This window comes from Rhinolophus sinicus, chromosome 17 (assembly GCF_057876585.1).
Source record: "Rhinolophus sinicus isolate RSI-liver-muscle chromosome 17, RSI-T2T, whole genome shotgun sequence".
Classification (NCBI taxonomy): Eukaryota; Metazoa; Chordata; class Mammalia; order Chiroptera; family Rhinolophidae; genus Rhinolophus; species Rhinolophus sinicus.
The window spans coordinates 120,979,784-121,003,736 of NC_142517.1; the positions used below are offsets into that span (position 1 = coordinate 120,979,784).

At 46.4% G+C, this 23,953-nt stretch overlaps 1 protein-coding gene across 33 annotated transcripts in view; it reads left to right on the forward strand.

Annotated features, from left to right (window-relative positions):
• Window positions 1–23,953, forward strand: part of CLASP1 (cytoplasmic linker associated protein 1) — a 248,687-nt gene that overhangs the window by 217,723 nt on the left and 7,011 nt on the right. For all 33 annotated transcript variants that reach the window (XM_088793677.1, XM_088793690.1, XM_074334995.2 and 30 more), the window contains 4 exons: window positions 2,395–2,585; window positions 4,312–4,440; window positions 18,238–18,444; window positions 19,811–19,927. In XM_088793677.1, the coding sequence (XP_088649803.1) occupies window positions 2,395–2,585; window positions 4,312–4,440; window positions 18,238–18,444; window positions 19,811–19,927 (644 nt within the window). The remainder of the gene's footprint in view (window positions 1–2,394; window positions 2,586–4,311; window positions 4,441–18,237; window positions 18,445–19,810; window positions 19,928–23,953) is intronic.

Here is a 23,953-nt window from a genome sequence, read left to right on the forward strand (position 1 = left end):
TATTAGCCCTTTGTTCAACAGCCGCTTATAGAGCTACTACTTACTGTGTGCTTAGGAATGGAAGGCACAGTAATGAACAAAAGTATGCACAGTCCCTGCCCTCTAGGAGCTTATAGTCTAGTCCTGGAAGCAGTCAAGAAATAAGCGGTCAGCAGATTACCTAAAATCACCGCTCTGACAACTGTGCAACGGAAGGCTAGCTGTACCCATCAGGGAAGGCTTCACTGAGGAACCGGGCCTGCGTGGAAATCAGAAGCACAAGGGGAGTGGGGGCTTAGCGAGGTGGGGAACAAAGGCGCGAGCGGTCCCAGCATTTGCAATGGCCTCTGACGGTCCCTCCCAGTCCTGAGCTGCAGAAATAAGAAGCACCCCTGGAAGGCTTCCCGCTTCTCTCACACGAGCGCTTTGTTTTCCCTTTTTCTTTTTTGTTACTTCTCACATCAGTGTTTTAACCAGGTCTTCCTAGAGCTGCTTTATTTGACTTCCGTCCTATAGTTGGGAGAGAGGGGACCTGACATACACCAGGCAGTGGCGTCACTACGGGATTGCTGCTGCGCTGCTGTTTTACATATATTATCTAATTGAGGGAGAGGGGGTTACTGCCATTTTACAGGTTGAGAAACTGAAGTTCAGAAAGGTTAAGTCACTTGCCCCAAATGTAACATAATCAGTATGGAACAGAGCTAGTCTGGCTTTTTTTCTGACCCTGTGTTAAGGCCAGTGTCCATTATTGAGTAACGAGTGAGTAAATAGGTATTGGTATGATGGTATTTTTATCTGGCACTTAATTACTTGTTTTTCCACCTCAGTGTCATGTTTATGTGTTTTGATTTATTTCAGCTTACTAGTCATTTTTTTTAAAGTTTTTATATATATATATATACACACACACATATATATACATGTGTTTTTTTCCCAAGCTTGCTGTTGTTTTGTTTCTCAATTTTGAGTGAAGAGTTAAATTAGAACTCTAAACAATTCACATTCGCTGAGTGCCTACTGTGTGTGAGGAAGCATATGGCTTACTGGGGACATGGAGTAGAAGAGACAGTCCCTGACCTCAGAGAGCTCAAGGCCTGTCGGGGAACAGACTCATCAGGTCGCACTAGTGGGAGGGGAGGGCCCCGCTGGAGGCACATGCCAGCTTCCGGGGGCATAAAAGAAAGAAAACTGTACTTTTCTGGGTGGGTCAGGCAGTGAAGGAATCCTGAGACAGAAGAGAAGTCCTCCAGTTGTGACAGCAGAAATTGTTTCAGGGGTCGAAAGCATAATCCCCTGGCTATTAATTGCCAATTGCTGGTGGGTAGCAGCCCAGGGTATACCCACGCGTCTGTGTACTGGGCAGCAGGTGATGGTATAGTGTCTGGCATGACTTGCACTTTCTAGGAGTATTGGACTATTTATTTCCTTTCATTGCTCATAGAATTGGTCCATCATTGAACTTACCCTTTTGTTGGTCTTGTTGAAGATAGAATAGAGATTAGGATGTTGGTTATTATTTATTCAGCAACCGTATAATTAAAGGCTTAAAGAAAAGGGTGGGATGGATAGCAGGGGAGAATGATCAGAGTTCTTTAACATTTCAGACTTCCGGATGTGTTTGTTTCCCTGTCTTAGAAGCTAAAGAAATACGCACATACAAACTAGTAGTTCTGATGATCTGTCTGATTTGTTTTTTTTTATCGTTTCTATTTAAAGTGAATTCAGATTTGAGGTCTCTTAAAAGCACATGGAAAGAGAAAGGATGTGCTTTTCTACCATATAAACCGTGGTTTGGGTCCCTGCAAGTAATTATGCTAAGAGACCTTGGCAAGTCTTACAGTCTGTGAGTTAGTCCATGAATAGTCTAAACACCTCAATTGGCATTCGTTTGCTTTGCTACTTCCTAACCTCTGGACATTCGAGAAGAGAATGGATGTTAGTGAGTCGGATGTGACAGTGACGAGGGTCTTAAGTAAAATGTGTGTACTGGAGTGGACTTGGTACTGGTGAGACTACACTGGCAGGACCTGCCCTGGGCCTGCTGCAGGGGAAACAGAGTTTGGACAAAGAAGATAGTTGAGCGGTTTTTGGAGGGGTTCTCCTCTTTGTCTGAAATTGGTGAGTGAAATAGCAGTCTCTCCTTTTTGTCTGACCTGGAAGGGGAGAAAAGGTGGTGAGGCAGGGTAGAGACATTGAATATATTGGTACCTGACACCTGTTCTCCCACCTGTTTTAATTGTGAGCTGAGTTGCCGCGGTAGTGAAGAGTGGGGGTGGGGCGGAGTGGGATGATGGTGTGATGGGATGGGAGCCGTCAGGGTGCCTCTGGGACGGCTGCGTGTCCCTGCGAGGCCCCTGGAACCAGGGGTTCTCTCACGCGTGTCTCTAACTTCTGTCTCGCGTGTCTCCCAAGTGCCCATTGACCATTCTGACTTGGTGGCGGACCTCCTGAAAGAGCTGTCCAACCACAACGAGCGGGTGGAGGAGCGGAAAGGTGCCCTGCTGGAGCTGCTCAAGATCACGCGGGAGGACAGCCTGGGCGTCTGGGAGGAGCACTTCAAGACCATCCTGCTCTTGCTGCTGGAGACCCTCGGAGACAAAGATGTGAGGAGGGCTCCGTGTGCTGCGTTTCCCCCGTGCGTGGGTGGTTGGGCTTCCGCGCGCCTTTCTGCACTGTGCTTACTGTTTACATCAAAACATGTTTGCAGTGTTTTCCCAGCACCAGTTAGTTCGTAGGGTAATGTTTTTGCCAGACACAGGCTCCGTCCTCGCTTATATACAAGCTTTTTTTCTGTAATTGGCTTTGAGGGAAACTTGTTCCTGCGTCAGGTAACTGTAACCCACGCTTTCTCAAAACTTCTTTAGCATAAAATGTAGTTTTTTACAATGAACTTTTTCCCTTGTGAGTTTTCTTTGTGGTTCATGTGTAATTGAGAAACAGAGAAGTTGATTTTTTTTAAGTCCCTACTGAAGGCTGCATTCCATGAAATTCTGTCTCGGTCCACCCCCGGTCTGTGTGCTCAGTCCCATAATCCTAATTGGTCAAGCGACAGGTTCAGGAACCACGGATGATTATTATGGTCCATTTTCTTCTATTGGTTTTAAAATAAGAAGCCCTCTTTACACGTGACATTTGAACGTGACAAACTAGGCATTTGCTGTAATCTACATAGGACGCCTAGTAGATGACTCTTAGAAGAGGGGGGGAATCTAGTCACAGCCCTATGTTCTCACACACAGACGTGAATAAATACGGGAATCTCCTGAAATGAACTCTAGAAGTAAAAACCCAGCGTGCTGCACTGGGCTTTGTGTGGGCTAGCAGAAACAAAAGTCAAGGAAACATGGTGAGGAGCTGCAAGGGCAGGAACCAGGCAGAAGTTGCACACAGCCCGTGCTGTCAAGGTCATGCCCAGGGTCACAGGGGCGGTAACTGAGTGGAAGACGGGTAAGCAGAGGCTGGTGAATGTCATGGTGACTCTGGCTGCTTTCTGATGCTTAGGGTTAATGGTTTGGTATAGGGTGAGTAAACATAGAAGAATGATGATAAAAGATCTGTATTAACTTTCCTTAAAGTATTGGCTCCCGAAGCGCTTCTGCTTGGTTGGGCTTTGTGGTCAGGAGATAAAGTGATGTCATGTAGAGGGCAGCTAGGTGGGTTGTTAGTATGTGAATTGTACAGGTGAGTGACAAAGAATCAGGATGTACTTTTGGGCTGTGTTTGGTGTAAACTCCATTCTCTTTTATTGAGCTTGGAGTCTGTTTGGAATGGCTTTCCTCCAGGCGCATGACTGGGGCCTCAAGGTCTGCAGGCAACCCGAGGCCTGTACAAATTCCCTTCCCCCACGATCTCATCACACAGGTGGGGAATAATGAATGACAGGTCTCCAGCTGTCCTTAGAGAGTTCACAGTCTTACAGGTCCTGTGGAAATGTTGAGATGCTCTTTAGTGGTCATTTTGTACATTTTACAAAGGGTAATTTGCATATCTAAGCCTCAGGAAATCTGGAAATCTCCAGGACATTGATCATGAGCTTAGATGTATTGTTCTCCTTTGGTCCTCATTTGGCTCCTTCAGGAAACCTTCCTGAGGTCCCTGTTAGATGCTAGATCCTGGGAATGTCGCTGTAGGCCGGCCCTGCCCTCCTGGAGCTGGCTGTGTAGAGATCCTCGGTCAGGTAAGCAGTGAGATCTGTGTGAGGCGTCTGCTGGGGAAGATGCCAGGGAAACCCAGCAGTGGGTGCTGGTCTCCTCGCATCCCGCCGTCAGGTCCTTATAGCAAAGCGCTGTGCATTGTGTGCTGATGCCTTCCTTTCCTTCTGCCCTACAGCATTCCATCCGAGCACTGGCATTGAGAGTTTTACGGGAAATTCTGAGAAACCAGCCCGCGAGATTTAAAAACTACGCCGAGCTGACGATCATGAAGACGCTGGAAGCCCACAAAGATTGCCACAAGGAGGTGAGCCAGGCCTGAAGCCCAGGGTGTGCGGATGGGCCTGGGCGCAGTTAGGTGGGGGGAGGGGAGTGCCACTCAGTACATGGCTTAGAAAAAAGACCCTTCCTTTGGACTCGCCCTGCCGGAGCACAGGGGAAAACCTCCGTGCTCTCCCAGCGGCTGAGTGGCAGGCAGTGCAGTTCAGGGGTCCATGCCACTCAGTAGGTTCCAACTCCCTTTCCATGTGGACAGTGGGCTTGGCCTGTCCCTGAGGGATTGCGCATGTCAGAGTTCCCTGGTTTTGGTCAGAAGGAGGCATCTCTCATTTCCTTGTGGCATTCAGCATCTGGCAGCCAGGTGGGCGATCAAGATTGGTTTGAAGACACAGATATCCTAGAGCTAGTCCCAGACAAGTCCTGGAACCGACACTTCCTTCCTCCAGAACCTTGGAGAACTTGTTTCACTTTCTGAGCCTCAGTTTCCTGGTGTGTAAATTAGGGATGGATATTATCACAAAACTTCTTGTGAGGATTAAATGAGACAACAGTGACGACAGGACGTGCCACTCTGTGCTCGTCTTCCTTCCCCCTTCCCCCTTCCGCTTCCGCGCTCTTCTCTGGCTGTGCCGTGCCTCTCTGCCAGCTCCTCACGTTCCCAGTGCTAGCACGTCGTACCTGTAGCTCCTGGCCCCCCAGAAGCCCATCGGAGAGCAGGAAGGGTGCGTTCCTGGGCCAGGTACACATACTGCAGACATTGGGCACTCAGTGACTGGTCGTTCAGGTGCTTACTGAATTGCTCCAGCCCCTCGAATAGCTAGAGGCCTACAGAGTGGGAGATGTGTGGCGCTGTCCCAAGTGAAAGTGATTTCAGTAACACCCTTCTAACGAAAGCCGCTGTGAGAGACGGAACCATATGTTTAGAACTTGCTCAAACTTACATGACAGGCGATGGACTGACCCCGCCGTGACAGACAGAACCACTCACTCAGTGCAGTCCTTGGCTCACATGTGACTCTCGAGAGTACACTAATGGATGAAGACAATTGATTAGAGCAATTCTTATTCGTTTTTTTCAAGAAGAATCAGACCCTAAATTGTGGTTTGTCTCTAGTTAGCAGTTGTGTGACTACTGAACACACTGGTCACTACCAGTTTGACCTCAAATCTCCACCACGATTGTAGGCTCAGCGAGGGTGGGGGTCTTGGGCTCTGTCTAGGCATCTCCCACCTAGCAGTCTAGCATAGCACGACACAGGTACATAAGTGACAGATGTGTTTTTAAACCAATAACTTACACTTCCAAAATCTGGCATGGTTGCGTGATGGTATAATCACTCGTGTTTGAACAAAACACTTTCGACTTATAATAACTCCTTTTAAAATGTGAGACCAGATGAGCTAATATAGTCAACAAAAAGTGAGGAAAGAGGGTCCAAGAAGTACCGTAGTTTGTCAGGTAACACATGACAATTACTGGCAGAACCTAGATATAAACCCGGTCATGTGTCTGTTTCTTTTAGGAGGAAACTGACCTATGCTGACTTTTTTTTCTTAACCACAGTAACTTCTCCTTAATGAGAATACATGCACAAAAAATGAAATAAAACTGAAGTTCTTTTACATATATGATGTCAGTTGTTTTCACTATCTAGGACATACCTAGAATGTGGCATTAAGGTGAAACTAAGCCATCTACTGTGTGTGGCACTTACTGGCTCTTCCCATGGAAGATGTCTGCCTTGAAAGTGGGCATCCTGACCCTAAACTTGGAAACTTTGGCAGTGGACCCTGAAAAGTACAAGTTAACAGAATTAAATACTCCATTTACTATTTATTGTTTTCTTGAGGGATCTTTTTATTTTTTATTTTTCCTGCAGAATGAGAAATTTAGGAAAGAAAGTCCTTTAAATTGTCTAAGGGACAAAAGCAGAAAGTATCTGCTGCTGAAAGTAAATTTAGCAGCACTCAGTGGCCGCATAATTCCTGTCTTCCAGGGGTCTCCACCTGCTGTCACTGATTACCTGATAAAGCAGGGGAGAAACACTATGTTCTGGAAGGCGTACCCTCATTGGCAGGCTCCCTGCTTCACATACTTTCCGACTCACCTTGACTTGGTTGCTCTTGATGTTTCCCTTATGAAACTTTACTGTCACTTTGCCTGACACGCCTGACTTGGGCACCTGTATGTTTAGGTTTTAGGTATGCTTTTTGTTTTTGTTTTGCTTTTGCTTTTCCTTTAAAATTCTTCTAGTCTTTCTCTTCTTTTACCCAATCTATCTCTATTCTGTTTTTGTTTTTCAGGGCAAAATAGTTAGATGCACATGAACATGAAGTTTGTGTTACGGCCATTGTGTTGTCATATAATTTTGCACACAATATTTCCTTAGTCACTATACTTTCTCATCGTTGCATTCAAACATTTATTCAGACATTATTCAAACATGCATTGGAAAGGATCCAGAATGTTTCTAGGCCCAGTTACTATATTGCTCGTACAGAGTCAGCTCTATTTGCCTGTCTAATTAGTACTTCCCGGGACTTCCTTCTCATAAGAAGCTAGTTGGTTTTGTCTTCGCAGACAGGACCCAGGCTTCAGCAGGAGATGCAGAGCATGAGGCCCGGTGTGTTGACCCAGGGCTGTTCTCAGAGACCTTGGCATCAAATGTCCTCTCTGCCTGCTGTGCTGGTGGCCCATTGTGCAAGCTATAGTTCTGACTGCGAGGCTCTAGCCACAAAGGACAACTTCTTGAAATACATTTTCTATAAATTGAAATACATCATAGAAGCCCTTATGGAAGATGAATAAGGCAGAGCTTATGATAAGATGCTTGTTTTATCCTATGGCCAGGGTCTGTTTCCTCAGGGTCATTTAAAAGGAGCTGTGCGTGCAAAACATTTTTCTTACATGTTGAAATTGTACCAGGCACTAAATTTGTCTCAGGCATCATCCATCCTAAGCTAACATTGACATTCTGCAGCAAGCCGGGTCGAGGATTTGGATACCAGTTTAGAGTTTCTGTTTAAAAAGTTGGTGTTTGTCACTTTAGACATGTTTTCATCTTCTCTATTTGAATAAGTAAATCTCTTTCATTATCTAACTGCTCGTTTTTATCTTTTCAGTAAATAAAATTTGCTGTTGAGTTTCAGTGCTTCGTTAATGAAGTTACTGTGCTTTACAGGAGTGGTAGCTGTTAGCAAGCATCTTAAAGGGCTAAGGCTTTGATCGTGATCTTTTAAAATCTTAAGCCTATTTTCTGTTTTTCAAGAACATTCTATTAATTTTAATTTTTCTGTTCTTAGAGGTTGTAATCTATTTGTTAGGGCTGGTACAGAATCTCTTCCTCATTGATAAAGAGAGGATTTAGTAAGAGAATTCATTCTACAATTGAGATTCTGGGGTCATTGTGAGGTATGACTCGTGAGACAGAAAGCCTGGTTTTCAGTCCAGTGTCTCCTCCTCTTCAGCTGTGTTGTTCGTTTTCATCACCTTTATAAACCTATGTAAGCGTGACGGATGTGAGAATCAAAGACATAGGAATATGGAAATACACTTTTAAAAATGTCATGTGCTGTACACATATTGCTACCTAAACTGTTCTCAGATATCCTTATCTGTTTCAAAAGACCCATTTCTTGGTAAATAGTTGCTATGCTAATTATGAATCATTTTATACACACACAGTGTAAGAACAGTTGTTGCTGCCAGTCACTGTTTGTGCGTAAACTTAAAGGAAGCACCAACTCTACTTCCTGAAGAGAATCTATAATCGAGACTTTCTGATCACTAGGCTTAGCTTTTTCTGAACTTGGCCACATTAGTGAATATTCGATTACACTTGCCTATTAAAAGAGGAAAGTGTTCGTGTCATTTCATGTCACTATATTCACATCACTATCCCGGGTCACCAAACATTTCTTGCCTCACACACAAGTCTCAGTGTATGAGGCATCAGACTCCAGCCTCAGGCTTGTTTGGGGAAGTCAGTCTTAGATAAATATAAAACAACCACTGTTAAACGTCTCAGGAGTTTTTAAGTCATTTTTAGTTTTATGTGTTATGACTTCAAGGAATTAACAAAGCAAAGCCAGACCAAAATGATTTTAAAAGAAAACTTTTCGGGGACTCGTTTTCTGGCTTCTGCGTCACCCAGCAAGCATGATGTGTCTTACCTTTTGGCGAATATCATGGCCAGAGAAGAGCAGGAGTGTGTGAGAGAGAAAGCATTTTAGTGAGCTGATGTTCTGCTTCAAACACCAATTAAAACCACTCTCCACCCGGCTATAAAAAAGAATGAGAGGCGGCCAGATGGCTCAATGGGTTAGAGTGCGAGCTCTTAACAACAAGGTTGCTGGTTCAATTCCCACATGGGATGGTGGGCTGCGCCCCCTGCAACTAAAGATTGAAAACGGCACCTGGACTTGGAGCTGAGCTGCGCCCTCCACAACTGGATTGAAGGACAATGACTTGGAGCTGATGGGCCCTAGAGAAACACACTGTTCCCCAATATTCCCCAATAAAATTTGTTTAAAAATTAATTTAAAAAAAGAATGAAATCTTACCATTTGCAACAACATGGAGGGACCTTGAGAACATTATGCTAAGTGAAATAAGTCAGACTGAGAAAAACAAATACCATATGATCTCACTAATATGTGGAATCTAAAGAACAGAGTAAATGAGCAAACAAAATAGAAACAGACTAGAGATATAAAAGAAAAATTGTTGGTTGCTAGATGGTAGGAGGGAGGGGATGGGGAAAGTGAAGGGATTAGAAAGTGCAAATTAGTAGTTACAATATAGCCACGGGGATATGAAATACAGTATGGAGAATATAATCAATAATGTTGCAAAGATTATGTAAGGTGCCAGGTGGGCACTGGACTTACCGGGGGATCACGTCGTAAACTGTAGATGCCTGACCAATGCACTTTACACCTGAAGAGCTGAAGTAGAATAATACTGTATGTCAAGTATAAGTAAATATATGCATATACAGCCACGGGAGGTGGAATATAGCATAAGGAAAGTAGTCAGTAGTATTGTAACAGTTGTGTAAGGTGTCAGAGGGGTAGTAGCTTAGGGGGTGGGTTATCACTTTGTGAGGGGTGTAAATGTCTATTATGTTGCTTTGTACACCTGAAACTTAAAAAAAAAAAAAATCCTCCCACTAGAAAAAAAATTACCATTTCAGGTAATGAGGGATCATTAAAAGACTCAAGCTGGGGGCGGGGTGGAAGTGGGGGGAGGGACGGACACTCTCCAGTCACCCTCTTAACCGGACCCCTGCAGTCTGCAATGGCCCTTAGCAGCCAGTCCGGCAGCAGCCATGCTGTGCTGTCAGTGGTTCTGAGAACAGTGCATGGTGTGAACCTGGAGGAGTTACTTCACCTCTCTGGACCTTGGTTTTTCTTATCTGTTAGCCCAAGGAGTGGACTAGATGATTATCCACGTCTCCTGCAGCCTCAAGATGATAGAAGTCGCCACGGAGTAGCAAACCTGACACTTCATAGATTCTAAGTCTCCAGTTTTCCATGAGCCCAATCTTGAGATGCAGCCAGAAGCCCATTTCCTTTGTGTTTGCTTTTCAACAAAAAGACAAAACCAGAGACCTGTATAGTCATATAAAAGTTCAGAATTGCTGAGCCGATAGCTTGACACTATTCACGCAAACTCTGGTGAATGTTTTATTATTGGCGGCAGGGGCTTGGGGGTGGAGGTGGGGGCAAGTGCTCTAGTCTTCAAGGAGCTTGTGGTTTAGCTGAGTTTAAAGCAAAGGAATTAACATGTGGTTCAGAGTGAAATGTAAGTTTGGAGTGTGCTGGAATCGTCAAGGAAGGGTGCCTGAGGTGTTAGAACCTGCGACTCGGTGGCGGCGGCGGCGGCGGGGTGAGGACCTGCCACTGACTGAGGAGGGTGTTAGGGAGAGGATTCTAACGCAGTCAGGCAGCGTGGCCAGGAGAGGCGCATGCGCTTAGAAGGGGTGCTTGGGCTGAGTGTGAACCAAGGCTGCCTCGTCTTCTGTGTCAGGTGGAGATACCGTTGCCCACCTCACAGGGTCGTTGTAAAGGGCCGCGCACTGTGTCCAGTTTATAGCAGCAGCAGCTGCTGCTCCCACTGTTCTCGGGGCAAAGGGAGTGAGTGTTCTGCTTCTCTGGTGAACTGACCCTCCGAGGAGCCAGGTGTGACTCCTGCCCTCTAGCTCCTATAGCTTCAGAAAGGGCGTCTTACTGAGGGAACATATGCAGAAAGTAGTCAAGGGGCCATTATTTAATGTCGGAACCTTTGAATTGGGGGTTTGAAAACCTGGGTTCTCATCCTCCGTTTGCCAGTTCACTGGCTGTGTGATTGTGCACAAGTCCCAGAAGCTCTGTGGGTCCCTAAAATGCTCATACGCTCGGTGAGTTGGGGAGCAGGGGTGCATTGTGTGCTGCAAGGCTGACGTTAACGTCGGGTGTGTGAGGTGGCTGACGTTGGAAACCGAAGATGCTGTCTTTTGTATCCTCTTCCACTGAAGAAAGTTGACAGACTAGGAATAGAATTGTTGTCGAGTTGTTTTAATTTTACACAAAGCAGATCGAACTGCATTTCTCTAATTACATCTAAAAAGGCCTTTTAAGTTTGGTTGAATTAACTTTAAAACTCCAATGAAAACACAACTTGTGTCTTTGAACTACTGTGTTAGCCAAATCTGTCACTATCTACACTGGAGTGTCTGGAAAACATGTTTCGGCTGGAGAAGACCATGAGTTCTCAGAGATGGACTTTGGAGAGGCAGAGAGGAGCCTCCAGGACGGGACACAGCCTCGTCCTGGGCTCCCAGGCTCCTCAGCATTTTCCCTTTGAGCCCTAGTTCTGTCCTTTGGGGGAGGACAGAGTAAGTCTCCCACCTGAGAGCCTTAGTTAGCACGTTGCAGATAGAGTTGCCCTGAATCTGCTTTCCCAGGCAGGGTGCAATGGCTATGTCGTCAGAGATCATTTCATTCAGAATCTGCTTTCTGAAATATTTCGTATGTGCATTTTTTCAGGGGAGAGCACTTACCAAGTAGGAGTGGAGGATACGGTTTTATAATCCACAATAGTATAAAAACCTTGGTTCAGATTCTCACCATTGTTTTACTGGTGAGGGCACTGAGGCCTAGAAAGCAGAAGAAATCTTCCCCAAGATCACCAGATGGCAGAACCAGATCCAAAACTCAGTCGAGCTAAATGGACTCGCATATCAGTTTCAGGTCCACGTTGGCACTGCACCTTGAATCCCAGAGTTTATAGCAGTGACCACAGACATAATTTGCCTAGTATACGAGTGGACACCAAACTCGTGTCAATCCTATTTTTATAAGGGTCTTTCCAGCTTTTCCCAGAAGGTGGTGCCAACCTTTTTCTTAGCTTCCAAATGATTGAGGAGCTAAACTAGGTGTACTCCCCTTGGAAGAGTTCTTTGATTCCAATCATTTCTGAACATTTGTTTTTTAATTTATTTTTATTGAGCCAATTATTCTGATGTGTTTGTGAGAGGGCCAAATCAAACTTGGTGGATTTAAAACATGCAATTCAAATTTTGACAAGTTCTGTGCTCTAAAAGAAACCTTATCATTAAACAAACATTCATCAGTATTCTGAGTAATGATCTCATTTTTTTAAAAAAAGTCAGATAAGGAAATTGTGCTTTTCCTAGCTAGACACTATTTTTTCACTAATTTAGAAAAGGAAGAATTCCTGTTTCTAACCAGACCTGTAAAATCATCAGAAATAGAACCATTTTGAGAGCTTTCAGGTGGATTCTGCCCCGAGCCTGCCTGATCCCGCTCTCATGGATGTGCTCCTCCCCCGTTTGAGTCCTTGCTGCTGCTGGCCACCTTGTCCGCTAGTCGTGTCCTCCTTTCTCTGTTGCCCATGTTGACTTTTGCTTTCTGTTTGCTTACATTTTTAATCTTCGCTTCTTATGTTACACAGAACACAGGAGCAAAACCTGAAGTTCCCCCTGATTCAGGCAGTTCGCCAAAAGCTGGGGTTTGGCATAGAGAGGGAAGTCAAGAACACCTTCCTGCCTCGCCAAAAACTCTGTGTCTTGGGAAACTCTCTCGAACCTCAGTAAAAAAGGGCCTCACACTTACCATCTTCAAGTGCAGCTGCTGGCAGTTTACTTTCAGAAAACCTCCTTGTGTTAGATACATGGGATTAACTGCTTCATGCAGGTGACACCTAGGATTAATGGAGTTGTATAAAGGGAAGCTCCTCGTGGGTTTGGGTTTGACCTCGGTAGATCTGACAGTATGTTCCCCCAGCAGCTCGCTGCAGGGTAACTCACTTTAGCATGAATGACAGTCGAGCACGAACTGGAGAAGACGGAGACATATGACAGAGTTCTCGCTGTGAATCTGGCAACTTATTATCCGTGTCTCCGTAATGCTTGTAGCATCCCTGACAGGCGCCTGGAGGTTTTCAGTTTGCTCCTGTCATGACTGTTACGGGGCATGGCCAGGACTTGAATCCCAGTCTGTCTCCAGAGCTTGTGTCTGCCCACCCACCGATCTACTTCCCACCTCCTGCTGGGACCATAAATGTTGATTCCTGTACATCACTGTTTTCTAACTTGGCTGTATCTATGAAATCATCCAGTATTTTCTGACTCTCTTACTTTTTTTTTCCATGTTTAAGAACTAAGACCCAAAGTTTCCTCTGTTGGTTAGCATTACTTAGCTTTCTGGCCACTGTGTCAAGAGACTTGTGAGCAGCACTTGCTTACAGTAGAAAGGGTTGATTTCAGAGCATGGGCGCATGAAGTGAGGAGGAAGAAAAGCACTTCATCTTAGGTAATCCATGTGTGATGGAGCTGGTCTAAGAAGTACGCCACCCCTCTTCCGACATCACTGGGAGAAGCTGACCCAAACTCAGCAGCACATGTGTGCCCTTGCCAGCGTGTCACCTAGATGGGACACTCTGGGCCTGGATGGCTGATTGTCCTGACCCCAGCTGGTCATTTGTGGGCATCTTGGCCTTCCTCTGCACTGGCTGGACTGGCTCCTCAGTTAGAATTTGTAAGTGCAGACCAGTGAGGCATGCCAAGAGGTGACTTTGCCAGTCGTGAGCCTTTTTAAAAATACATGCAGTGCGGGAAAATCAGTTTGACAGACATTTCTCGAGTACCTAATGTGTATTGGACATGCACTGTGCTGGGCACGGGGGGTAGAAAGGCAGCTGAGACGGGAGGTTGCCTTCACGGAACTTTCCGTCTAGTGGGCGAGACGATTTCAGCAGAATGTTGGAGCGCAGTGATCAAGGGGTGCACGTGAGGCTTCCTGGAGGTTCTGTTGGGGTGTGTGGGTCCTGAGGGATGGCTTGGCCCAGCCAGGTGAAGAACACGAGTGAGCCACATTCACTGCAGAAAGAGTGCAGGGATTAGACCCGGGCCCTGCGTGTGGCTGGCAGGACGTGCCCTCAGCTCAGTATTACCAGGGTGCCGTAGGAGGAGAGACGGCTGAAAATGGGACTGGACAGGCCGGCGCCAGGCTTGTTGGCCCTCTATGCCGGATTGAAGAATGTTTACATGGTCATCAGCTTAGCATTCGGAGAGGCTATTGGAGCAGCAGACCCACTCGATGTGGGCAGCGGACCGGGTAGGAGGGGCCCTCCGGTCAGAGCTCCGCTCTCCGGCAGCCCTGGAGCTCCCAGGCTGCCTGCTGACCACTAGTAGTTACCTGCACTGCCAAGCCCCACCTCTGGTATTGTTCCTGCAGCAAGGCCTAGCTGACAGCCACGTGTTTCATAGCTACCATCCTTGTTATTTCTCTCTATCCAAATAACCATAAAAGTAGGTGTTTCTGAATCCTCATTTTAGCGTTTTTAAAAATTGTGGCTCAGACCGAGGAAGTGTCTTGGCAGAGGGTTGACCTGAGATTGTGCCACACTGCTCTCAGAGGTGGAGTGTGGCCCTCCACCCCCTGAGGCTGCCGTGGTCGGGGTAAAAGGGTAAAGGTCATACACACACACCAGGCCAGACAGCACTCTACTTTTCCTGGACCTGTATAGAAAAAGCTGTTTTTTGCAGAGCTTGACCTGGCAAGAAAAAATCAGAGTGGGCTTCTTCAAATAGTCTTATTTCCATGTGTATGTAAAGTGGAGTGACGTGCCCTAAGTGGGACTGAGTTCGTGCTTGCTGCCACAGAAGTCCGTTCATGTATATTGAGGTCCTGGGAAAGCTGAGCCTGCAACCTGGTTAACCCAAACCACTTGCTTTCTGTGGGGAGGCAAAGGCAGGGTGGGCTTGCTCTGTAGGGCCAAGAGCCCTTGAGCTGGAGGAATTTCTGCAGAGCTCCAGAGAAGCTTCTGCAGACGTTCCTTCTGCTTCCTATCCCTCACCGCCTTCCTTCCATCTCATCCTGGCCAACTGCAGGAAGCTCCTCAGGCAGCAGATTCCCCCCGTCTGGCCCCTGCCTGATTCCGTGGCCTCATCCTCCATTCCCTGGGCCTTTGCATCGTCACACTGCCTTTCTGCATGGACCACCCCCACCCTGCCCACTGCCAGGCATCCTCGCCTCTGGTCTGAGCTCTGAGCTGAGTCCTGACACGTGGGAGTGAATGGACGCACACGGAATGAAATGAAAGTACAAATGGAAGGCAGAGGGAAGGGTGGAGAGAAAAAAATTGCTTAGGCTTTGAAATTCCTAAGACTCTTACGTCCTTTTTGAGAATACAACATGACTCTTAAAATTACCTCTCCACAGTGCTTTTCAGCAAAGCCTGAACTTTCACTTACGTAAGAAACACAGATAAATCTTAGAAGTTCTGGATGCCTGTCTTCTCACAGGTACACAGTGTTTACCCTTGAACCACGCTGATCTGGGTCTTCATTTTGGCTCCTGAAAGGATTAATACGTAAATGCGGTGTATGTCCCCACAGGTGTATGTCTTGTCCACAAACCCACTGGCTAGGTGATGACGGATGATTTATTTAATGAGACACCCAGCCCGGGTCAGTGCTTTAAGGAGATAGCAGGTTCTCCCAGGGAAAGTCCAAAAGGCCTCCAACACGAAAGCAGTGTGACTTTCAGATTTGAGGAAAGTAGAACTTATTTCAACAGGAACAAAGCCTCAAGCAGACAGGAGAATGAAATTCAGCCCCTCAGTAAGTGTTGAACAGCTAGCTGGTGAGTGCCCAGCCTTGCTGCCTACTTTGGGGTACAAAAGAAATATTCCAGCTCCTGCCTGCTGGGCCTTTGCAGCCTGTTGGGGAAGTAGAAACACACATGGACATGTCAGCAAGAATACAAAGCAATCTACATCTGATGCGAGAAATGAAGAGAAACTCAAGGACTGAGGGAAGCAGCTGATTCTGCTGCCAGGAGGGCACATGTTTCAGCACGTTTGTTTAAGGGACAATGAGTTTTCTGTTTAGCAGAAGAGAGTTTATGGAAACGGAGGTAAGCAGAAATAGTAATAATAATTATAATACTATACATTATAGTGTTACATAGGCAGCAGGCTCAGCTAACACCCCAGGAGTACCTGCTCCCTGCCAGGGGTCAGGTTCAGTTCAGGAAGACGTACGAGGGCTGCCTCCCCTGGAGTGCAGCACTCTAGTACCTTCCTCCTTGAACCGAGGGCTGCACTGCTAACTCAAAAAGCATTTTAAGTAGATTTTTATGAATACATTTTCCTTGCTACAAATGCTCATGTGATACTCATTGTAATTTTTCAATATAAAAAATCTGAATGAAATAAAATTACCCTTAATCTTACCATTCTGAGATAATGAGTGTTAACATTTTGTGCATTTCTTTCTAGATTTTTTGTAGTGTTAAATGCCGGCTATTGGGGTATGAGTAGCCAGACTGGAGCTTAGTGAAAAACCCACTATTAGCAACCCACTAAAAGCCCTAAATATGGGAACTTTCTTTTAAAACTTTTATTTATTTTAAGTGTGTTTTTCCAGGACCCATCAGCTCCAAGTCAAGTAGTTGTTTCAATCTAGTTGTGGAGGGCGCAGCTCACAGTGGCAAATGTGGGGATCGAACTGGCAACCTTGTTAAGAGCACCGCTCTCTAACCAATTGAGCTAACCGGCCGCCCCAATATGTGGATTTTTAAGTGAGATGACTCCAGTTCCCTGGTGTGGAAAGGACTTTCCTTTATCTTCCAAGAGTAGAGCAGACACGTGTCCAATGAAGCAGGCTCCAATCAGCGAGCCCCATTCCCAGACAGTGTGGCCCAGGCTGAATGCAAGGCTGAGCGGCATCCTGTCCCAAAGCTACGCTGGAGCCCTGAGATCTGACTCAGCCCTTCCTCGAGAGAGAACCCAGGGCTCTGACGGACAGTGCCTCCTCACAGTCACTGGTGGCACCTGCGTCCACCTTGCGGCTCGGGTTGACTTTCGGTGTCTCCTGCCCTCCTGGGCTCATATGCTCTGACTTCGCCTGCTCGTGCCCAGGACTAGAAGACACTGCTCAAGTGGTCTCTGTGCTGTTTTTGTCAGTCTCTGCTTAAACCACAGAGCGCTGGGATGCTTAGACGCTTGAGCTGGTAGCCTTGGTCTTGATGCTGAGGTAAAGGCAAAGCTAACTGCCTTTGAATAGCAGGACACAAAGCAGAGGAGAATCTGATGGAATTCTCCTCTTCAGTCCGGCTCATTCCTGGACATTTCTCCAGGAGGAGAAAAGTGTTAGATTTCCATTGTGTTTTCTAAGAAAATGCATACCTGTTGATGGCTTGGGGTCTTCATACATCCTTTATGTACCGTGTTTCCCTGAAAACAAGACCAGGTCTTATATTAATTTTTGCTCCAAAAGACACATTAGGGCTTATGTTCAGGGGATGTCCTCCTGAAAAATCATGCCTGGGCTTATCTTCCGGTTAGGTCTTATTTTTGGGGAAACACGGTATGTACTCCTATGCCATTATTAGTAGTAACCACCGTTTCCTGAATATCGAGTACGTCTCAGTACCACCATCTTATGGTCTCTGAGACATGCCTGTTCACAGATGAGGAAATGAGGGCTTAGCATGCGGGAAGGGCATGACTAGGCTTTGCCTCCAGCTCTCTGAGCCCAAGCCCTGGGCTCTCCTTCCTCACTGGGTTTTGCATTAGGAGTTCACCATTGTAACAAAGGTCTCCGTGGCCCTTCTGGTGACCGTCGTGTCCCAGTGCAGCATGATCCCATCAGAGGCCAGAGGCTGCTCTTTGGCCATGAGGTGATACCCTGAGCACAGATTGCTGGAAAAGCAACTTTCCAAAAGAGGCTCCTCAGGAAAACACTTTGCACTTAGGCACTTCCGTGGAAAGTAAGTCTCGAGGTCATTCTGATTTCCTTCCAGGCTTCTCTCAGTGGTTCCAGTTGGTGGCCCACACGCCGTTGGAAAGCATTTATGTTTCCAGGTCCTAATCTGCTAGGGCAGAGACTTTCAAATTTCCATGTACTGAAGAATCTCCCACGTACTTATTAAAACAGCTTGCTGGGCTCCACCCCCACAATCTCTGATTTAGCAGGTCCAGGTGGGACCTGAGAAGTTACATTTCTAACAGGTTCTCGGAGACTTTGCTGCTGCTGTGGGGGGTAGACTAGACTCAGAGAACCACATTTCCAACCTAAGATTTTTGCCAGAATCCCCTGTACCTGCCTTCCCATGGCCCCATTTCTCTATAAAATTACCCTCCAAACTACTCTTCTATTACTTTGTTTAACAAAATTGGCCAGAGGAAGTGATGGCTGCTATGTGGCCTTAAGTGAAGTCTGTCATTTGGCCTCTGAAATTAGGCAGCAGTGTTACTGGATCTTTGCCCTCCAGCAGTATGTGGAGCTCACTCCTTGGGGGACCTGGGTTTCAGGTGGTGAGAGCTGCCGAGGAGGCTGCGTCCACGCTGGCCAGTTCCATCCACCCCGAGCAGTGCATCAAAGTGCTCTGCCCCATCATCCAGACGGCCGACTACCCCATCAACCTCGCTGCCATCAAGATGCAGACCAAGGTCGTCGAGAGGATCGCCAGGGAGTCCCTGCTGCAGCTCCTCGCAGACATCATCCCCGGCTTGCTGCAGGTAAGCCCTGCGGCGGCGTGGCCTGGGACGTGGCTGCGCCACTCAGAGGGAGGTGGGACTCGGCTCTCCTGGTTCACGTGATGGGGGGCAGACAGGTAAGGCCGATAGTGACCTGTGGTTAGAACCCGGGAGGCCACGTGGTTTGGATGCCTCACACTTTCTCGCTTGTCTTCTAGCCCACCCTCCTCTGATGTAGCAGGAAGCTTTTCCTGGCAGCCTAGAACTGCGGCTCCCAGAGCGAACTGTGTAGTGTAAACATGTTTTGATTTTCTTTTTTCTGTCCATTCCTTCAACAAACCCTTGTTGCACGTCTGTGGGCCCCAGCCCTAGGCAGGTGGGCCGTGGGGTGCAAAACAAGTAATGGTCCTTGCTCTCATATATCCAGCAAATGTTTACTGAAACCCTTCTAAGCATGAGGCGTTGCGTTAGACAGACTCTGGAAGGTACAGATGTCTTCCACTGTTGGGGCACTGCCACAGGATGTTCTCTGCCATGGGACACAGTACCGCCGTGCAGGCAGCTAGCGATGCTGGCGCCAGGTAGGGAGGAGATCAGCGGTGGAGAGGTAATTTCCAGGGCAGGGTGGCAAAGAGAAGGCTCGTAGGTGAGGTATTAAATGGGTCCTAGAAAGAGATTTCAGTGGGCAGGGTAGAGAGATCAGCTTCACATTTAATAAATGCTGCTGTTTGCAGAGCATGTGGCCTGGGGATTTAAATATATACTGTTAAGGACTGGATTATTCCAGGCAGAGGGAAAGACACAATGGCTGAAAAATCCTGGGGGCTTTGGAGAACAGCAGGTAGTCCCTTTGGTGTGGGGTGGGGATGACGCTGACCAGTGGGTGGAGGTCCAGCTGTATAGGGACACTACCAAATGTCAGGCTGTCCGGACATTCCCCAGCCGTCTCAGGATGGTAGAGAGGTTTGCCCGTAAGACCAGTGAAGTAGTTCTCATTTCCTTAAAGGGATTTTCACACAAAATTGGTTTTACCATTGGGAGAAACAAGAAAGAAGCAAGTTATTTTTCCCTCTTAATTTCCTTTTCTCATTCTGTCTCTCATGACGTTTCTCGGTGACAGTACAGTGGCCGCTCATTATAAGCAGCACCCTGTGCAGACGCAGACCAGTCTGCAGCTCGCCAGCCTCCTGCTCCCAGAGCCCAGGAGCCCCCTCACTCAACACCATTAAGTTTTGGCCTCTGGGGCAAAAGCTCCCTGGGTTCAGTCGCAGAGCTAAGGTGTATCCTGGTTGCTTTTGACAAGTCCAAGGTTGAACTATAAGGGCATTTGCGGCAATGTTGATGAAATAGTGACTGAAGCAAATCTTTGATCTCGTTTCCTTTTTGTGTTCCTCTTCTGACTCTGTAGGGTTATGACAACACTGAAAGTAGTGTGCGGAAGGCCAGCGTGTTTTGCTTAGTGGCAATTTATTCCGTAATTGGAGAAGAGCTGAAACCTCACCTCGCACAGCTCACAGGGAGCAAGGTACGTATAGTGTTACAGGGACTGATACACATACCTGGGCTCTGCCAGCTTGTCTGCGGCTCTGGACCCCAGACAAGTTTTTCTCATCATGTATGTTGTAGCTGGGCCTCATTTCTCCAAAAGCCTCTTTGTAATGAGAAAAGTGAACAACTGTATAATGAAGTCACGTTAAGTTACAGCGTAATCTGTGGTAACACCTGTTTTTGAAATGATAGCTTTGAGCTTCTAGCTTATTCCCAAAGGGAAGATGACTGTTTAGAGACCAGCTTGTCTTCTCTCACAGAAACACTAAGGAAATTTACCTGCTAGATTAACAAATTGCTGAGTCGGGACTGGGTTTCTCGTAGCATCAACAGGAATGATAGCTGACTCTTGCCTTGTACCTGCCAAGTCCCGGCCGCTGTCCTCCACACTTTGCACGTGTGGACTCATTCATTCAGCACAACGTTGCCCTGTGGGATAAGGACACTTAGCCCGTGATTAACCTGTCCAAAGGTACACAGTGATCTTACTCCCGAAGCCAGGCTTTTCACTCACCAGCCTGCCTCTCAAGTTCCTTTGAGTATTCGAGAGTCAGGCAGAAAATAGAACAAAAGGACTCTTGGCTCACTGAAGATGAGAGTGGCTAGAGTGCTTATTGGTTTAAAGGTAAACTTAGATCTGATGAACCTGCCAGGTGAGGGCAGGGAGGAAACCCCAGGCTCTGGCAGGAGAAGCAAGGGGGTAGGAGGCGGGGCCTCGGATCCCTTGGGGGCGGGGCTGCCTGAGGAGGCGGTGCATCGAAATGGAGTTAGAAGTGCCTGGCGGTGGTGTGGTCCAAGCAGAGCTCCTTAGGAGACAAGGAATCAGCAAGTTACCACCTGTTCCTTTTCCAATACAACGTTCTTTGGACACAGTTGGTGAGCATCACAGTGTGAGCCTGCTCCCAGAGCTCTGCCCACCTTTGTCCAGAGCAGGGCTGCAGGACCCTCGGCACTACAGACACGTCAGGCCCCAGGTTGTGGGGGGCTGTCCTGGGTGTTGCCGGATCAGCAGCATCTCTGACCACCCACCACCTGGGATGTCAGTAGCACACCCCACCCCTCAGCCATGACAGTCACTAGCGTCCCCACCCATGGCTAGATGTCCCCTGTGGGGCACAGTTGAGAACCACTCACTGGCCCAGAAGGAGAACTTCACTGCTCTCGCAGACAAACAAGCGTGTAGGTTGGAAGACGTGAGCGAGGCAGGTGTGGACACATGTTTGGGCGCTGCTGCACCTGATGCCATTTTCCAGCATCTCTTTCCTTCTCTGCTCCTACACAGGCTCCTCCTCGACCTTCCCTAACCACGGTCTGACAAGTACGGAGCCGAGACTCACGAGCTGTGTGCTAGGCCAGGAACCCCTCTCCTTCTCCCTCCATCAGGGGTTTGTAGGTGGTTCCTGGCCGCAGTGAGGGCCTAGAAGAGAGCATTCACAGAGGGAGTTGGATTTCTAAAATAGAAAATTCATCCACAATGAATGTTAGTCACACATCGGTTTGGCTGGCACGCTTGCTTTCCTGAGTAAGGGAGCTGTCCTGTCATCTCATTTGACCCCTACAATAAGGGACTGAGAAAATACAGGTGTTTTCTCCTGCCTTTCTCCTGCAGTTGGCCTGTGCTGTCCCTCTCAGTGGTGGCCTTGAGTCTAGAGCCCACATCCTGATCCCCCACTTTAACTGCAGTCAGCTCAAAGGGCTGAGGGAGGCTGGCCGTAACACCTGTCTGGTTTGGTAGCCCAAGTCATCCAGCCATTACGATTTTAGACGTGGTAACTCGCGTGTGTTAATATGAACTCAATAGTGTCTAATATATATCTCCTAAAACAAATAAATACCCTCCCTCCCATAAAAAACCCAGCTGGGTAGCTGACGGAACATGGTGCTAAGTCTGTATCAGTGGCCTAGACTAGAAGTAGATAGAATCAAGCTGTAGCTTCCTGTTTCTCTGTAACCAAGGCCTATCACAACCACCTTCCACTACTTAAGTTAATAAATGGTACCAGGTTCTGTAGACAAAGGCCTGATGCAGGGACAGGGAGAGAGGAACCTGTGGGGGCATTTTGAGAAGTGTCCCATTGCTGTGGCAGCAACACTGGCTTTCGGGTCAGAACACCTGCCTTCTTGTCTCTGTCCCCCACTTACTAGCTGTGTGACCCTGAGCAAGCTTTCTTTTTCCTTCTTCTCAATTTTTTTTTTTTTTTACTGTGGTAAAATACTCATAAACGTAAACTGTACTGTCTTAACCATTTCCAGTGTACAGTTCACTGGCACTGAGTACATTCACTGTTGTACAACCATCACCACCATCCATCCACAGATGTCGTTTCATCTTGTAAAGCTGAAACCCTGAGCCCATTAACTAACGCCCCATCCCCCTCCCCCAGCCCCTGGCAGCCACCATTCATTCTCCTTTCTGCCTTTGAATGTGACTACTCAGGTGCCTCATACAAGGGGACTTCCCGGCTTTGTGTGGCTGGCTTCTTTCACTTAGCATAATGTCCTCAAGGTTCATCCATGTCATAGCATGTGTCAGAATTTCTTTCCTTTATAAGGCTGAACAATATTCCATTGTTTGTACATACAACATTTTGCTTGTTCACTTCTTGGTCATGGACACTTGAGCTGTTTACACCTTTTGGCTGTTGTAACTAATACTGCGAAAAACATGGGTGTACAAATATCTCTTTGAGACCCTGCTTTTAGTTCTTTTGGGTATATATCCAGGAGTAGAATTGCTGGCTTATGTGATAACCGCCAAACTGTTTTCCATGGAAGCTGTACCATTTTACATTCCCACTGCAGTGCACAAGGATTCCAGTGTCACCACATTCTCCAGCATTTGTATTCTCATTTTTTGATAGTAGCCGTCCTAACAGCTGGTGTGAAGTGGTACTGTTTTGATTTACATTTTCCTAATGATTGTTGATACTGAGAATCTTTTCATACGCTTATGCTTGTCTGCCAGTTATATATCTTCTTCAAAGAAATATCTGTTCAAGTCCTTTGCCCATTTTTGAAATGGGTTGTTTGGTTTTTTGTTATTGTTGAGTTTTAGAAGTTCTCTATATATTCTGGTTATTAATTCCTTGTCTTTTAATGCACAACATTTTTAATTTTAACAAAGCCCAGTTTGTCTATTATTGTTTTTGTTGCTGTACTTTTGGTGTCATATTCAAGAAATCATTGACAAATCCAGTGTTATGAAGCTTTTGTCCAATGTTTTCTTCTTAAGTTTTATTATTTTAGCTCTTATACACAGGTCCCTGATCCATTTTGAGTTAATTTTTGTGTAGGTGTTAGGTAAAGGTCCAGCTTCATTCTTTTTCTTGTGATTATCCAGTTTTCCCAATACCATCTGTTGAAAAGACTACCCCTTTCCATTGAATGGTCTTGGCACCCTTGTAAAAAATCATTTGATCACATATGTGAGAGTTTATTTGTGGGCTTTCTGTTCTGTTCCATTGTCTATATGTCTGTCTTTGTGGCAGCACAACACTGTTTTGATTACTGTAGTTTTGTAGTAAGTTTTGAAATCAGAAGTTGGGTGTCCTTAAGCTTTGTTCTTTTTCTAGATCATTTGGCTATTTGGGGTCTATTGAGATTCCATATGAATTTAAGGTTGATTTTTCATTTCTGCAAAAACCTCATTGGGATTTTGATAGGGATTTTATTGCCCCTAGATAGCTTTGAGGGTAGTATTGACATCTTAACAACATTTTCTTCCAATCCATGAACATGGGATATCTTTTCATTTATTTATGTCTTTAATTACTTTCAGTAACATTTTATAGTTTTTGCTGTACAATTCTTTCACTTCTTTGGTTTAGTTAATTCCTAAGTATTTTATTCTTTTTGATGCTTTTGTAAATGGAATTGTTTCCTTAACTTCCTTTTCGATTGTTTATTTTTCATTGTTAGTATATAGAAATGCAACTGGTTTTTGCTCGTTGATTTTGTGTCCTGGTATTTTGCTGAATTCACTTATTAGTTTTAACAGTTTTTG